The 18147-nt window shown below is 33.7% G+C and overlaps 1 protein-coding gene across 6 annotated transcripts in view; it reads left to right on the forward strand.

Annotated features, from left to right (window-relative positions):
• The first annotated feature begins 10457 nt into the window (after positions 1 to 10457).
• Positions 10458 to 18147, forward strand: part of LOC143244996 (nuclear hormone receptor FTZ-F1-like) — a 105655-nt gene continuing 97965 nt past the window's right edge. For 4 of the 6 annotated variants that reach the window (XM_076490686.1, XM_076490687.1, XM_076490680.1 and 1 more), the window contains exon 1: positions 10459 to 10835. Coding sequence is in view for 4 of the 6 variants with exons in the window: in XM_076490680.1 (XP_076346795.1) it covers positions 10724 to 10835 (112 nt within the window). In the remaining 2 variants the exon portion in view is untranslated. Of the gene's footprint in view, positions 10836 to 18147 lie in introns of all 6 variants that reach the window. The other 2 variants (XM_076490679.1, XM_076490695.1) reach the window with 1 other exon arrangement.

Here is an 18147-nt window from a genome sequence, read left to right on the forward strand (position 1 = left end):
GTAATAGATTTTTGTTCGACTATTTAAACACATTCAAATCAAACTTGCTGAAAAAAAGATATGTAAGTAAATGTTAAACAGTAAAAGTGAATATTTTATCTTATTTCACTGCTACTACTTTTATCCTACTTATTGTCAACTGACCAGTGAGGATGAGTTTTTGTTTTAGTTCGTCTAGTCCGGCCTAGCATGGCCAAGCGTGTTAAGGCGTGGGACTCGTAATCTGAGGGTCGCGGGTTCGCATCCCTGTCACACCAAACATGCTCGCCCTTTCAGCCGTGGGGGCCTTATAATGTGACGTTCAATTCCACTATTCGTTGGTAAAAGAGTAGCCCAAAAGTTGACGGTGAGTGATGATGACTAGCTGCCTTCCCTTTAGTCTTACACTGCTAAATTAGGGACGGCTAGCACAGATAGCCCTCGAGTTGCTTTGTGCGAAATTTAAAAAACAAACAAACAATCGTCTAGTCCAGCCATTTCCCAGATAAAGTTGCAAATCTTTTAGAGACTACGTTGAAATATTTCTTGTTAAACACAATGATTCACAATGAGCTATCCATGCTCTGCTCACCACGGGTATCGAAACTCTAATTGCATCATTGCAAGTCTGCAGATTTACCACTGAGCCACTGGGGAAAAAAAAAAGTTTGAGCATGTGTGGTGATGTTGATTCCAGGTATCACCTAAGTAACCCTCCTCTGAATCTTTTCCAACAGTTCATTGTCATTATTTTCTAAGGTAAGGAGCCGAAGATTAAGCACCGTGCTCTCATTTCGCCTAACTATTGACCTATACAATAACATTAGGCCCGGAATGGCGTAGTCGTTAAAGCATTCGACTCGTAATCTGAGGGTCGCGGGTTCGCCGTCACACCAAACGTGCTTGACCTTTCAGCTGTGGGGGCGTTATTATTAAACGACGATCAATCCCACTATTCATTGGTAAAAGAGTAGCCCAAGAGTTGACAGCGGGAGGCGACGACTAGCTGCCTTCCCTCTAGTCTAAATTAGGGACAGCCTGTGTAGATAGCCCTCATGTAGTTTTGTGCAAAATTCCAACAAACAATAACATTGTAACCTATTTAGTCTTGTATTAAATATTTTTGCAGATACAATCTAAAATCATATTTACTTTCTTACTAAGAGCAAAACATTTTTAAGAGAGTGTTCAACCAGAACATCGTGATTGTTTTCTTCAATAACACTGTTAAGGTTATTTATTCCTCTCAAAATTATACTCATAATTCAAATTAAGATATTCTGCATGTATTATCTTGAATTCATTGCAATTAAAAGTTATTTGCAATTCACCCCTGTCAAAAATAATCCAAGTCCCTTAATAATGCAGCAATATTCAAAACTTTAATGTCATCAACAAATTAAATAATCTATAGACCATTTCTTCATAGATGTCACTGATGTAAACCGAAAAGAGCAAAGATATTAACATTGAGTTCTGAGGTACCCCACTTGAAACCTTAATGCTGTTTCAGTGCACGCAGTTTATAACAACCCTCTACTTTCTTTCGTCTAACCTGTTTTTCATCAGATGAGTCAATCTTTTCCTACGTCGACACAGATAACTTTTTTAAAAGCCTTTCATGTGCTTTCTGAACATCCGCATACCCTGAATCCGCAACTGTACCCTCATCTACATGGGTAGCAATCTTTTAAAATAATGTAAAAATATTAATAAGGTAAGATTTTTTTCTACTGAAGCCATGCTAACCAACAAAATTTTAAACTTTGTTAAATGGCTTTGCAACGCATTTTTATCAGACTTTCAAAAAACTTTTCCCTGAAATGATCTAAGACTGACAGGCTTATTATTACTAGTGGGACTAATTATCTGATACTTGTATGGAAATTAATTAAGTTGGAATACCACAAAAACATAGAAAAGATAAATGTTTAGTACCACGAAAACATAACCTATTGTGTAATGTTTTGTCTTATCAACATGCCTCTCCTTGATCTTCTTTTGTTGAAAAGAGTTTTAAAAATACTTCTCACTGAAAGACCCGCATTTCTGAACATTTTAAATACTCATGACTGAGAGAGATAGAGTTTGCTGAGGAGATGAGACAGTGGCAGAAAAAAAATGTCTAGTCTGGGAGAAGTTCTCCTCGGGACATAGAACATTTACCCATGTTGTGAAGGTCTATGGCATTGGCCAACTTGTAACTGTTTACTTAAGAAGGTTTGTTTATATCTGAAGCACTTGGACCATTTGAGCAGACAGTACTCTCGAGGATCAATTTCATCAGAAGGAAAGCAAGGATTACTGAGAGCCATCAAGATGGAAAGGTACCTGGTGAGTTTGAGATGGCATAAGGAGCTTTCTACCAGACTTTTAGGCTGTCACCAGTTAAAGCACAGCAGCCCTAGCTCTATTCTAGAGCACTTGCTGATTAACACCCATGCGTGTCGTTTCTACATCAGATAACAAGATGGGTACTCATGGGAAACCAATGTAATAGGATACCCTATAGGATTTGAAGGCTTTCTGAAATCTTGATGGCAGAATTTAATATTTGGATTTTTGTAGTGCTGTAGCCCTGAATCAAAGACCAACCACCCATTTAGTTGATTTAATACTGGTTATATGTTTCTGGTAATTATTGGAGGGATCGGAGTAACTCTTCCAAATTGTCACATTGTCTGCGAATTGAACTGCAAAGCATTGTGGGAAGTGTTTGACTCCCTGTCAGTGGTTGCCATCAACAAATATATCCATTGGGATAATGAGAGAAACAAGTTTTGTCTGGGTATGTATGTTTCCTATAAATAAACCCAAACATAATATATCCTCAATGCTCAAGGAGACACCATGAGAAGAGCTAGTTGATTTCTAAACTGTATCAGAGGTCTTCAAGTCCTTTCCTGGAACAGATGAACTCAGGGGCAGTCTTTGTAAAGACTGGTCTTGAGCTTAGACATTCAGACCCTAAATGCTATCAAACTAAAGGATAAGAATCAGCATAACAACTGAAAGACAATCATATATGAGATGCATTACTGATATGATATTGTGGAAACTTAGGTAATCTATCAGATTTGAGTTCAAAACAGAGAAGAGAATTGGCACTGAAGGAATGACTGCCTATGCAGACAGTTCGTTCCAATTGCACAGGAAGACATACCTGGCAATTGCTTCTGCATATCAAAATTATGTCTTTGTCAATAAGTTTATTGAAGAACATCACCATGAGCTTATGTGACAGCACCTAGGAGTGAAGGGCATTCTCACTGTCACAGGAATGATGTCCATTGCAACATTCTTTGAAATAATCACTTTAAATCAGTTGTCAGAGAGGAAGAAATATACAATGGAGTTGCAGTAGCAATTCCATTGCAGAAGGTATGCCTCAAGTATCTTCACTGCATTTTATTACCAAAATGGTAATAAAAAGATACCTCAGTAGAAGAGAAATATGATACCATAATACTAGTTTCCATTGATTGAGTAGTTATTCAGGTCTGTATGTAAAGTACACGTTGAAATAAAATCCACACATGCGTATATGCCACAACAAAGTATGTCCATAGGATATGTGCTGTTACAAGGGTACGAGACACTGCAAGGTACACCAATGGGATTCATGTCACAGATATGGCCAATTCCTCCATTTGGAAATTTTCCAGGATTAATAGAGCAAAGAATCCATTTCACTTATAAACTAGTGAGTCTCTGACAGATAAAATGCCAATATTTTGCCACACAGCAAAGACAACAGAGCTATCAGTTCCAGGCAATGGATCAGTAGACTTCAGATAACCGATAATATCAGAACTTTGCTGAGTCACAAAGTAGACAGGGTTAATACGATCAACTGTCAGAGCAGCAAGTTTGGGATAACTAGCAACAAGTGGTGGATGCTGTAGAAAACGTTTAGAAGCTAAATCAGGCTTGACAAACAACTTGGAAACATAGAGTAACTACTTGTACCAAAGAACTTACTGATCAGTTGAGCTCTGTCAATACTGGATAAAGTTTGGTACGTAGTAATAACGGTACAAGGGTAAAATGTTGAATTCCTGGTAAACAGAAAAGCATCGATGATCCTAACTTATCTCATGTTATTTCAAGCTCTCTTAGTAAGACCACCACAAAGGTCAGTGAATATCGACTTCATTTTGGTGAATGGCAATAAACTAGACATCAGACAATGAAAGATCTGGAACTGGATTTTTTAAGATAGACATAATGGAAAACCTGTCCCTCAATTTTGCTTGTATAATGAGTGAGTTGATCTTCTATATAAAAGTCATCCAATGTCATGCGTACTGAATCTAGGAGCAGTGAACCACAGAGGTGTATGTGGCAAATGGAAGGAAATATCTCCATAAACACTTGTGGTGTTTCAAAGATAAATCCAAATTAAATATAACGTACTGTTGTCATGCAACATAATTATGGAAACCGTGCATGGAATTAACTTTGGTTCTGACATTCATTTGTCCAACAAGGGATAAAATCCTGTTGTTGGTTTGTAATTATGGATAAATGGTTACCCAGCTAGATTCTGCAGGCACAGAGAGCAAAATCGAAGTAATTTATGGAAGCAGTAACACTAGAATTGCATCTGTCGTGCCATGGTTGAAAGACACAAAAAACAACTCAATGACTTGTTGGATGAGTGCACTGGTGTATTTGTTGGATCAAATGGTTGATTGAATCAAAAGTTATGCATAATAGTTAAAGCCACAAGCACAATTACTTCTTTTGAGTACTACGATGGTTGTGAGTACTGAAATACAGTTGATGATGGAGCATAGCGTAATGAAGCCTTTGGAAAGTGATTGTCATCTCAAAAAGTGGTTGTAAAGAAGAAACAAGGGTCATCAAAGTTTTGTGTGAATTTTCGATGGGTGAATAAGGTAACTTTATCATTAAAAGATGGATGATTGGATACATTAGAAGGTTCCAGTTGGTTCAACATGTTGAATCTGACAATTAGATAATAGCAAGTCGAACCACACTAATGATATACAACATTATTTAAGTTAGATCGTAACAGCTGGTATTGAATGATAAAAGGAACATATATTATTATAACATCAAAAGTTTGCGAAAACTTAAGGCTAACCTACAACAATCAATCTCTGTCAAAATAACTCGAATGTAATTTTGCACAAAATAGTTTGCAATGACAGATATACCATTCAAAAACTTATAACACCATGAAATGCAAACGCCAAAGAAAAATTATCTCAGAAAAAAAACTAAACAGAAGATTAATCCAAAATGTGGTTAGGTCAGATAAATTACCTTTTACACTTTTCCTATCAAATGGATGTGTTTATGTTTGGTGAAAACCGAAAGAAGCTTATTTTCCTGATTGTCTTGTGGCATTACTTAAACATCTTTAAGGTGAATATTACTCCCAAATGGAGCTGGAATATCTTATTTAATAAGATAATGCACCAATTCATATTGCTGAAGTTATTAAATAATGAGAAACATTTTCATTTACAAATGGCAAAAAATATCGTTGTCTGATCCAAGTCTCCTCGTCGTGTTAAGATTTTATATTATCTACTCAGGGAAGACCAAATCATCGTGTATTAACATCACTAACTATAAAAGGTTTCTTTCCTTTATCACTTTGTCGAGAACGTTTTCATCCTCCTTTTACTAGTAATACTCAACAATATACATTGTCGCTTAGCAACAAAACTATCACCTGATTATTCTTAGGCCAACTATGGTGTTTATGTAGAATGCTCAACTTTCATGTTAATTTGTTATCAACATTTTAAAACTCTTCATAAATTTACTTTTGCTAAAAAGTGATTTCGGTGATAAAAATGCACTTCTCACTCTTAAATCAGAATCGCATCATTCAGGCAATTTCATATTTCCCACGTTCTATAAACTATTATCTTTAACTTTAACCTTCAGGAAACTATAACTTTCTGGTCATTAGCATAAACAGACATATGCGTACCTCTTGTAACAATTGTCTTTGAAACAGGTCCTAATAGTACTTTTTGTTTTTGTTGTGTGTTTTTAATTTCGCGCAAAGCTGCATGAGAGCTATTTACGATAGCCATCCCACATTTAGTAGTTTTAGGCTACAGGAAAAGCAACTAGTCATCACTACCCAACGCCAACTTTTACCTACGAATAGTGTGATTAACTATCACATTATAATGCCCCCACAGCTAAAAGGGCGAGCATGTTTGGTGTGACGGGGATTCGAACCCGCATTTCTCGGATTACGAATCGAGCGACCTAAACATCTGGCCATGCCGGGATGGAATTGTGAATAAATACCATTGTTATTGTACAATTCGAAACACGTCTGAGCAGAATTATTGAAATTATTATGTTTTAACAAGAACGCATTGTATTTTCTTATCAAAAAAAATTATTATTCTTTATTTCAATTCAACATGATAATTACATCTACAGTAGGTCAACGATATTTATTTAAAGTTGGCCAGACAATTACTTACGTCTCACATTTAAAAAACTTACCCATGTTTATCTTACAATAATATCAGAACTACACAATTCCATATGTTTCGCATTCAGAAAAAGACAAATCAAAATCGTTTTAGCTCATAATCAAAATTAAATACTGCTGTCATGTTTTGCACTGATACGTTTATTATATTAGCAATTTATTCCAAACTATTTTCTTTATTTTGATAGTTGAATCAGTATTTTACTATTAATTTTATTTTGAAACACGATTTTTACTAATTTAATTTACATGTTAATTATAAATTTCGTTCGACAATCATGCTCTCGTAGTATGAATTTTTCAACTAATATACCTTCAAAAATATATTTCTAAACCAACATGCTCTGTTATCTTAATTTTTCTACCACTGTGTTCCTCTGATATTTCTTGTTCAACCGACGTATGCTTTTCTCATTTTTATTGTTCAGTCACTATGATATTTTTATTTTTATTGTTAAACCATTATGGTTTTTTGTTCTTTATCGTTAAACCTGTTTATAGCATTCATCTCTATTTTTGTAACAAACATTAATTTTCTATTTTCTTGAAACAACACGTTTTCGTTATCTTTAGTGACACGAGTCTATGAGTTTTATCATGTTTAGTATATTTTCTTTAGTGTCTTTCTTACTTATATAGTTGTGTCTGTACGGATGTTTACATCAGTGGATTTTATTATATTAGTATAAGTACGCACTTTTTAAAAATACATAATTAAGTTCTTAATGTACTTTTATTGAGAATGTCATAACATCATGGCATTGGAAGTTTTTTGACCGCTTTGTTCCTTTTCTTTCTAAAGAAAAAATAGTTAATTTCTTTCAGAACTGCAATGACCGGTGTTTATTAATGTGTTCACTTCTTATCAAAAAATTTTCCTTGTTTGTTTTTATATCTTCATTATACAATCATTACCATTTCAAGTGCCTATTCCAATGATTAAATAATTTTTATTTCGCGTCAAAATTTCCTTGAGTAATATATATTTATATTCTCCTTACCTATATATTAAAAAACTTAGATTTACTTTAAAATTCATAGTTCACATGTTTTTAACTATATTTAATACATTGTTGGTTTATGATGTTAATCACCCACCTTGTATCAGGAATACAGATGCAAACACTGAAGTTACACTGACAAACATTAAATCTCATTGTGACATTTTCTACTGTTGGTCATTCTTCTGAATGATTTGATAAAAAATAAAGCCAAATCCAGTTCACGTAACGAAAATATATTAGTTTATTCCTTCCTTAAATTTGGTACAGGCAACTTTCACTTGTACACATTTGTAGGCCTAACTTCACACATAACAATTTTATTTTAAAAAATATTTCTTTACCAATCAGCTAATTAAATACAAATACCAAATATACGCAATTACTAAGCAATTTCTCGAAATTCCCACTTATTACGCTAATCATAACTTCACACTCTTCTGGTACTCTGTGAATTTCTTACTAATACTGTATTTAAAATTAATGTACCAATCCAGATCATATCTGAATTGTCCTTAGGCGCCCTCTATCTAACATCTTATTTAAAATAGGGAAAATGTAGCTTTCAGCAAAATAAATAAAACTGCCAAAAGACAATGCAAATTATTATATATATATATATATATGTTTATTGTTGCCTATGATTTATATTACCTTGCTATATATTGTCTATGGAATGGTATTGTGATAATAAAGTTTGTGAAATCGAGCTACGACTATGCTCTAACTGTCTAACATGTTATGTACCGAACAATTTTTATATGAAAAAATAAAGTAAAATAAAATGGTTTGTTAAATCACATTGATAAATAGACAGGTTTTAGAGTTTTTGAAAGGCGGACCTGTATTCTTCAGTGGTAAAGGCAAAAAGCTTCATAGATTTTACAAACTAGATACTAAACTGTCATTTTTATATTAATGTTTTCCTGTCACCTTTGGCAAAAAAAAAATAATTGCTTGGCATATGTTTGAAAACAGTCAGCTCAATAGTTTAAAGCAACAGCTGTTGCCTTTCAGAATATAAATTATTTATGTTGGACAGTTTTTCAAGATTTGTATATGTACTTATTAATTCGTAAACGACTATGAATATAAAGTATATATTTTAATATAATATAATATAATATAATATAATATAATATAATATAATATAATATAATATAATATAATATAATATAATATAATATAATATAATATAATATAATATAATATAATATAATATAATATAATATAATATAATATTAAGAACAATATGGGTAAACAAAATACATATTTAAAATATTATTGCTCCGAAAAATTAATTTAAATCTATGTTTATTTTACAATTAACAAAACAATATGCATTTAAATTTCATAAAAGTATTATCAAACGTTAGATGTAAAATCTCAAACATTGAGAAATAATATCCCATCTATCATTTTTGTATTATCGACATTGTTATATTTCAGTTACTACACATTTCCTTTTTTTCTTCATTTACAGTATTTTTTAAATAACTGTAATTTTCAACATTCCAATATGTAATTAATTTTCTAGTGCACCCCCAACTCCAGTGGATAAGCGGTAAGTTTACATATTTACTGCAGCCCCCAAAAGTCAGGGTTTATTTCCCTGCGATGAATAAGGTACAGGAATTCCTTTACGTAGCTTTGCGCTAATACTTTTTCATGTTATTTTAGAGATAGATTTATTTTGTCCCCTGCTAGTGCAGCGGTAAGCCTACGGATTTACAACGCTAAAATCAGGGGTTCGATTACCTTTGTTGGACTGTGGCTTTGCTATAAGAAAACACATACAGATTTATTTATTCATGATGTTAAAATAAGATTACGAAATTAACTTTTTATATTACTAAGGATTTGCAACAGTTTATATATATTTTTAATAATAAAAGCTAGTTTTTAGTTTTATCCACAAAGTTAGGCAAACAATTTTTTATGTAGCGTTACCATAGTTATAGTAAAACCATACTGCCACTACAAATATTTTAGAGAGGCTACACTAGAGGGCAGTTGCTTTAGACATTTATTGAACCTTGTTTGTTTGTTTTCAGTTTCGAAGAAAGCTGCACGAGGGAATGCGCTAGCCATTCCTAAATTAAAAGTAACAGAAAAGCGAGAAGGTAACTAGTTAACACCACTCATCCCCAATACTCAGGCTATTTTTTTCCAACGAAAAGCTGAATTGACCGTAACTCATAACGCCCCCACGACTGTAAAAGCCAGCATGGTTAGTGATTGTATTAGAACTTGCGGATTGTGAGTCGATCGCCCTGCACACCTGGCCACGCCAAATCCATTAAATCTTCTAGTGAAACAACAATGTCAAAAACAAAGTAAAACAAATTTGCAGTGATTATTAAATTAGCCTAAAAAATAATAAATTCGTAAATATTAGCTATAACTAATGTATTTCACTGAATTGTAAAGCTAATGTTTTTGTTTTTTTTTACTTTTAATAGTAATTACGAAAATATGAATTAATTTTGGATGGCAAGCAATGAAAAATAGATTTGCATTCAACTCATTTACGTTAATTCATATTGAAATATTGGTATCAAGGCTACACAAATGGCTATCTATGCTCTGCCCACGATCGGTATCGAAACCCGGTTTTTAGATATGCGAGTCCGCAAGACATTACGCTGTGTCACAGAGAGAGCTACTTAGTTTAAATATATTCCTTTAATTCTTGCTCTAAGATTATGTGTATTTATTTAAATCGCCTACCAATCTTGAAGTAGCTAGCGCTAAATGCTCGTGACTAAGTGTTCGTACAATCGCTTACGTTAAAGAGGATAATGTACAGAGGAATGTAATTGTTAAAACTCGATTTTTGAGAGAATTGGAATACTTAATACCATACACAATAGTCTCTGTAAAACTGGCTCAAAATTTGCAAATATACAATGGGTAGAAAAGCGTATATGGTTTTGTTGTTGACCTAATTTTACTGATCTAAGCGACCTGCCTAACCCACTTTCGCGCCTGCTCACTGTGGCCGAAAGTGAAGTTGGCTGGTCGCGGTAAGCCTTGTCCTTGATCTAACTACCGACCTCTATAACACGAGAAGTGTTCGGGAAGAACTGAAAATTCGCTGATTTTTGACAAGGTTAGTTCGGGCTTGCCATAGGCAAGATCCCGACTAATATTGGTGATTTTGAAAACTGGAATACGATCACTTCTTTAGGTTTGATATTGTAAGACAGAACACAGCCAACGAAAGAAGAGGGCCCCCTGTTGCAAAGCAATGCTTGTAGATGGGTCGGGCCTGTACATGGAGCAAACTGACACCATGAATAGCGACGCTAACGTTTCTACAGCCAAATCCCAGCCTGGCGTAGAGGAATCTCCCGGTCCTGGTGAGTGGATATATTTCCCTAAGGGTTTCGTTCTGTTGTGTAACAGTAACACCATCAGTTAGTGTTGAGTATTATAAAGTTAATTTAATCACTTTAAACGTATAAGCATATACCAGTATTTATTTTTGTAAATACTTTTAACAGAGTGTATTTTCTAAAATGTGATTCATTATTATAATATATATATAATGTATATTACCAGTTTAAGATAAAGCAAATAATAAAAAATAATTATGTGGAGCAGTAATTATTTCTTATGTGAAATGTAGTTGGGAATATTCAGAGTTGTTTAAGTCTAAAAAGTAACTAAAATTAACTGCTCCGTCACCCATAAAATAACTAATCTCTATCTGTTTTTATTAGGCGTTAAGATTTCTGTGTGAGCTGTAACTATTGTAAGTTAACGTGAAAGAACATTGGGATGCTTAATTTAAATAGGTGTTTTAATATATCAAGAATCATAAACTTGCTTTAAATGAAAGATGGTATTGGATGCCATCACAGTAGACCAATGTCAGCGTGTCAAAGGCGAGGTGTGGCAACAGGTTGAGGAGGGACTAACTATATGGGTTAAGTAGTACACGTACATGGTACAGAATTGTGTTGAATAATCTAATACAAAAAAAAGTGTAGGAATTATCTGTTGTCCTGTCTTTCTTTACAATTGTTTTCATTTCTATTATTTTCTCTGATAAATTTGCTGAGATTAGAAATATCTTGATGTTTTAGTGTTAAGAGAATTTATTCCTAGCATTTACAGTATTAAAGCTATTTCTTTTATTTTCGCATAAAACGAAAGACGGAAAAATATAATTATCTCTTAGTTCCCGTACTTAACTAGGCTCTTTTATAATTATACTGTGTTGTATGTAGATCAGTTTATAAAACTGAATTAATCGAAACGATAGATTGTACTTATGAAAATAATGGAGTTACACTGAAATTAAATTCTTATTATTATTCTTACTGTTATTGTATTTCTACAACTATCATTATTCGTTAATAAATAAGAAGAATGAAATCTGACATGATCGGAGTACAGTTCTAATGTTTCTGTGAGATAAACGTTTTAAATTGACTAGAAATTCAGTGAAAAACCAAACACGTGTACGAGATTAAATGAACTCGATATTAGATGAGAACATAATTATAGATAGCATAATAGTTTGACTGATTTGTTTATCGTAGTCGGTTGTTCGTACGCGTATTTGCACTAAAGGTTTGTTTCATAATTGCAGTACTACACTAGTATTCCCTACTATAGAGGCAAGATAAACGTGTTTGTTTGTTACGCGCAAAGCTACTCAAAGAGCTATCTGTGCTTTATCCAACACGGGTATCGAAACTGTTTCTAACGTTTTAAGTTCACAGACTTATTGCTGTGCCACAAAGGGCGGGAGTAAGACACATAGTTGTTAACCACAAGGTTCTGGAAAAGAAGTTTGTGAAACTTATTTCGTATTATTTATAATAATTGTTTCCATACAGTTATATATATGTGCGGTTTTCGATATACGCGCGTGGAAACACTTCTGGTTCTCATTGAAATACCTTCGTTCCCCCTCCCTCCCCCGTTTCCCGTAGGCGACGGTAATAAACTTAATCTTTGTGTAGTACCATATAGCATGATTTGTTAAAGCACCTCTTTAGCAAAATTAGGAATTAAAGTTGTAGGTCGGTCGGTAGTGGGTTTCCTTAACCTTGGAAGGGTACCGGATGAGACCTTGGGATACAGTAAAATATAAATAAAAATACGCTACCTGACCAATGAAAAGTGACGACCAACCAAGCGTCCAGTGATTGTGAAAAAAATGTGGTAACAAGGTTGGTTTAGTTTTCACAATAAGCTTCGCGAGGAAATCTTTAAAGAGAGATTTTATATCTGAGTTGTAAGGGTATGTGTTTGGTGTACTAGTGGTTCCAGGCTCAATTTATTTCGAAGATGGTGTAAAATATGAGATTATTACCGATTCAAATTATATATAGTTTTTCTCTTTCTTTATTTCTCTTACATTTCACGAATTACAAATGTCTACAAATGAAAAACAAATATCAGTGTGGTTTTCGTAGCACCAATCATCATTAAGTGTATGAAAACATCAGTGGCGTATTATTTTATGGAAAGCAAGAACAACTAGTTATTACCAGTGTGCTATTTTTTGTCTTTGTTAAAGATAATATTTACCTTTTATGAAAACCAATCGAACCTTTGAAAAATTTGAAGTTCACGCTGTTGTTTATAATATACATAAAAAACAATCATATATAACTTGAACTTCTTTCCTTGCAGTTTTTTGGTGCAGTACAAAAATTGGTGTTCTTTGAAGTCAGAATTAGGTTTAATATTCTTTTTGTCATACCGTACAACCGTCTCTTGATTTTCGTCGAAAGGGGCGAAAAATTTCCCATTAGAAAACTGTAAAGTGTTTGATTTGCATAAATATGCTTAAAGAGCCTGAAATTATACATGTTACGACTGTTGCAGTATAGTTTGTTGTCACTCCAATACTTAATTTGTTTTGCATGATTATACAATACACACTGAATGTACAGATACCAAATTTCAGAGCCTGATTGTTTGAGGACTTATCTCGCAATCTGAGGCTTGTGGAATTGAAAAACGCAACCGAATATATCATGAGGCGTCATATTGTAACGGTCAAAGTCTGCTATTAGTTGGTGTAAAGTTGCCCAATAGTTAACGGTGCATCGTGTTCACTAGCTACCTTCCTTCCAGTCTATCCCAATTAGGCATAGCTAACAGAGATAACCCCGAAGTAACTTCATATGGGACTTGGATTTAAAATTATTAATATATCTAAATAATTATCTATGTCATTGTGTTTTGTAATATCTTGAGTGTGTGAACAACAGAATTATTATTATTATAATGTCCTTAATTTAAAATTGAACACACGACTTTAAACTAAATATGCTTCTTTGTGACAGCAGATAATACTCTTCCAACATCATAATAGTTCATTGTCAAGTTACAATACTCTATGAACTTTACAATAGCTCACGGTCAACAGAGAATTTTCTACGAACAATATAATAGCTCAAAATCAAGAGACAGCTTTACCAACAATATACCAGTTGATATGTGTATCGCAGGATGGCTGGTATGGATATTCTGAGATACATATTTACTGCAAATGGGTTTCTCGTCATCAAGAATAGCAGCTGACAGTCAACATACAATACCTATTTATTGTTTTATATTTTCTTTAAATATAAAATTATTTATACATGTAATGCACTGCAACTTATGTTTTGTTGTGTATTTCAAAGTAAATAAAAAGTACCAACCTGCATTTGTATTTGTTAGAGATTGTAGTGGGTGAGCTATGCAATTCGTATCTCTAAGCCAGCATAGTTTGAGTGTAATAGAACCCTAGGATTCAGCTTTTCCCGCATTCTACGCACATATGTTAGTCATTGTTTCGTATGTTACCAGTTAGTTACCTCCTGTTCGTTTCCCACATTTACCATTCCTGCATTCAGTTCTGAGATCATAAACCTGTTTTGTGCTTTATACGCATTTTATATCAGTAGGTCGAGCTGATGTTCAAGTGTTACTTTCAGTTTTGTTTTATAAGAGCTGGTGACTGTGCGTGTGTGTGCTAGGGCATGGACAAATAACACAGGAAAAACGATCATTCGAGAGAATAGGCACAGGAAAGAACGAAAGAAAGCATGATACAACGACAGGAAGTGATGGTTATGTTTCTCTCTCTCTTCTATATGTATACACACGTGTGTGTGATTCGTAAAAAGTGAGAAAATGAAAATTGTATTTTTTTTTAGCAGAGTAATTTCTATTTCTCATGAAATCATCTTACACGTGGTTACGTGGTTTGGTATGGGTACTTTAAAAGAATACTCAGTATATCGGTTTAACACTTCTGAAATATATATACGTAATATTTAAATACAGAATTATACGTTTGTGGATGACACTAATTTCAGATGAAGATGCTGGTAGGTTATATTGTACTTTTTTCAGGTACCTCTTGAAGATCATCGAAGTAATTAGCTATTCATGTATGCAACAACAGGTTTTGTTATCTGTTGCAAATTTAGTATGCTCCACATAACGAATTATGAACTCTACAGACTTGATTAGTCATATCGCGAAAGGACTTTGTGATTTGTGCTGTCAGGTTTGTGAACGTCTTGGTAAAGTCTATTTAAGCATCTTTGAATAGAGATTGTTAAGAAAAAAATACTGACCCCGGAAAAGTAATTTCACAAATTTGCTGTTCAAACTCGTGAGCGTGAAACATCGCAAAACACATACATACATACATACTGAATTGCAATAAAATATGTCTCAAATCACGAGGTGTCAAGAGCTAATGACACTATGGTTTGTTGTGTGTATAATAGCCAAATCGGTAGTTTGGTAAGAACAAATCCAGTGATTTAATTACGTATTTCCTATCGGAAGTTTTAGTTGTTTTAGAAATAATTAGCATACTAATGATATCTCGAAATTTCGTCCTGAGAAGTTACTCGCATTCAAAATACACACACACACACACACACACACACACACACACACACACGCAAATTCCTGTGCATCGTTTATAGATTTAAGTAGCTTGATTTTCTTTGGTTAACTATTTAAAAAATAACAATAGAGAACTGAAAATTTTACATGTTGACCATTATTTTCGATTGGAAATCAGGCCTTGTGAAATAAATCTAGCAATCAAATCCAGGCCGTCAAAGAGATCTCTTTTTGTTGTTGTAGACATAGACGTATTTTACGTTTACAAGAATAATTATTTGTATTTTCGGAGCTATTTACTATTACTCTGCTTAGTAAGAGGTCGCTTGTAGTTGTCATTTCAAGAAAACAAGGAATACCGCACAGACAGTTTTCTGTTATATACTCATATGTACTTTTACAGCCAGCTATGTAGTTCTAGATTCATGGAGTTTTTCCTTCTGTTCTGATTGTTTTATACATAAACCGATCATTTTGAAAGATTGTTTTTATATAATTATAATGTGTTCAGTACTTTCAATACCTTACTTAGGTTATTAGTTATCAGCATAAACTTAGTAGATTAGATTTTTTTAAATGTAGACTTCACCAATTAAAATGAAAATTTTCTGTTTTAATTCGCTAGTTTTAAAAGAACAATCTTCATTTCATCGCCGAACCAGGTGGGGGATTGTGTTCTTACTTTGCACGATAACTTAATATTGTATCCCCAGAATAACTCCTAAATTGAGAGGCATTAAATCAGTAAGTTTATCATATGGATTATCTGTGAAAGACTTGAAAATGTTTTATTTTGAGGGTAAGTGTTAGCTTTACTTCCTGTTTTTTTCCGTAATTATTGATCAGTAGTGTTAGAATTATGTAACACTAGAAAATTTTATGACCGTGTCTTTTTCATGTACAGTTTCATGTTCTAAATCCGGGTACGACTGTGCTAAGAGTAAGTATAAAAATCAGTGATTTTAGTTGGAAAAGAAAAAGGTTCAAAATTTTATATAAAACTTCACGTGTGAGCTGGACATGCTAACTATAGTAAATGCATGTAACCATTTTTAAATCCAACTCTTAGACATGAGATAATCAGTTGTTATTGTTTTTATGAAGTTAGGTAAACTGAGTGCATTAAGCAAATAGTGTTTATTTCATGTATTTCTGTCATTTTGTGGTTTCTTTTTGTCGTTTACGTGTTCTCCTGAGATAATCAGATATCACAACGTGAAATATCGACCTAAAAAACGTCGGTGATGAGGTTTGAGAGTTGGAAAGTTTACGGATTAGTTGATAATAATTATAGTATACCTTAGCTAGTCTCTGACTTTATGGTAATATTGATGTAGTATACTTTACATGATGGAGACACATATAAGGATATCTTACTCCATTATTTCTTTGTTGTAGTAATGTAGTGTATTTTACGTCATAAGAGTAATAGCATAGTACACTTTATATCTGATTGTCGAGTTTGCGGTAGTAGTGACATGTTCCTTTTATGATTGTTTATATTTAGTAGTTTGTAGAAACTTTAACCATCAGATGGCGATGTTGTTTATCTCGCGTGGCCCTTCTGAACGTATTGATAATACCCTAACTTCTCAGTGAGAATGATACAGATCCCCTTACACGTTGTGACGGTTATATAATTAACATGGTTCTTCAGAATGTGGTGGTAGTGATGTAATTTCTGCATTATTTTACACCTGTGTGTTTTCATTCAAACTTGCTAACAGCACTTGCCGTAGGTATTACATTTTGCTCTGAAATACCGCACATTGTAATACCTACAGCAAGTGGTTCTACTGAATCACACGGCACACACATCAGTACTGTCACATTACATCAGCATTTTACGCTACACTACATGTAGTACTGTGTGCTGTGTTATTCAGTAGAACCATTTGCTGTAGGTATTGCGTTGTGTAGTATTTCAGAGTAAAATGTTTGCAGTATACTGCACCTGATCTATCAGAACGTGATGATAGGTGTGTAACACAAGTTAGGTAACTAGGTTTCAGTAAAAATATTTTCGTCTGTAAAGTTTTTAGTTGATATTTAAAAAAGACGCATTATGAAGTGTTACGAAATATGAGACGTTCACGTGTAGCTCCTGTTACAGACAACTATACAATACAATACGTGCCATATTAAAATGAATCTGTGTTTTCGTAGTTAACAGCGACGTTTTCATTTCATATGCCCCTCAGTGGCACACCGAAATTTCTGCTGACTCACACCGCTAGAAACCGGGTTTTGACACCTGTGATGGGCAGAGCACAGATAGTCCATTATGTAGCTTTGTGCTTTATTATAAACAAAAAAAGCTTTTCAGATATTTAGGTGAGCTTAATGAGACTTCGACTAAAAAACAGAAACCCTCTTTAGCTGATTGTTAATTTAACAACTTTCATGTTCCCCGCTGGTACAGCGTTAAGTCTACGGATTTACAACGCTAAAATCAGGGGCTCGATTCCCCTCGGGGGACTCAGCAGATAGCCCGATGTGGGTTTATAAGAAAACCCACAAACAACTTGCATTTTGTGTGTTTAAGCGCTCATGATTTTATTATTTTGTACGCAACTGTCGCAATGAGAATATAAATGTTAACATGTTTAATATAATGCCTTGGAAACCCAGGTGAGAGAATTTACATTTTTCTGTAATATTGTTTTATTTTTAAGCATTTTTGTTTTGGACGCAATGCTGTTAGAGCATACTGTTATAAGTGGTATTATTTCTTGAATGTTTTCGTGGACCGTCAAAACTGTATTGTTTCATTCCTTGCTTTGTAAATTATTAGACGAC

This window comes from Tachypleus tridentatus, chromosome 2, assembly GCF_004210375.1.
Source record: "Tachypleus tridentatus isolate NWPU-2018 chromosome 2, ASM421037v1, whole genome shotgun sequence".
Lineage (NCBI taxonomy): Eukaryota > Metazoa > Arthropoda > Merostomata > Xiphosura > Limulidae > Tachypleus > Tachypleus tridentatus.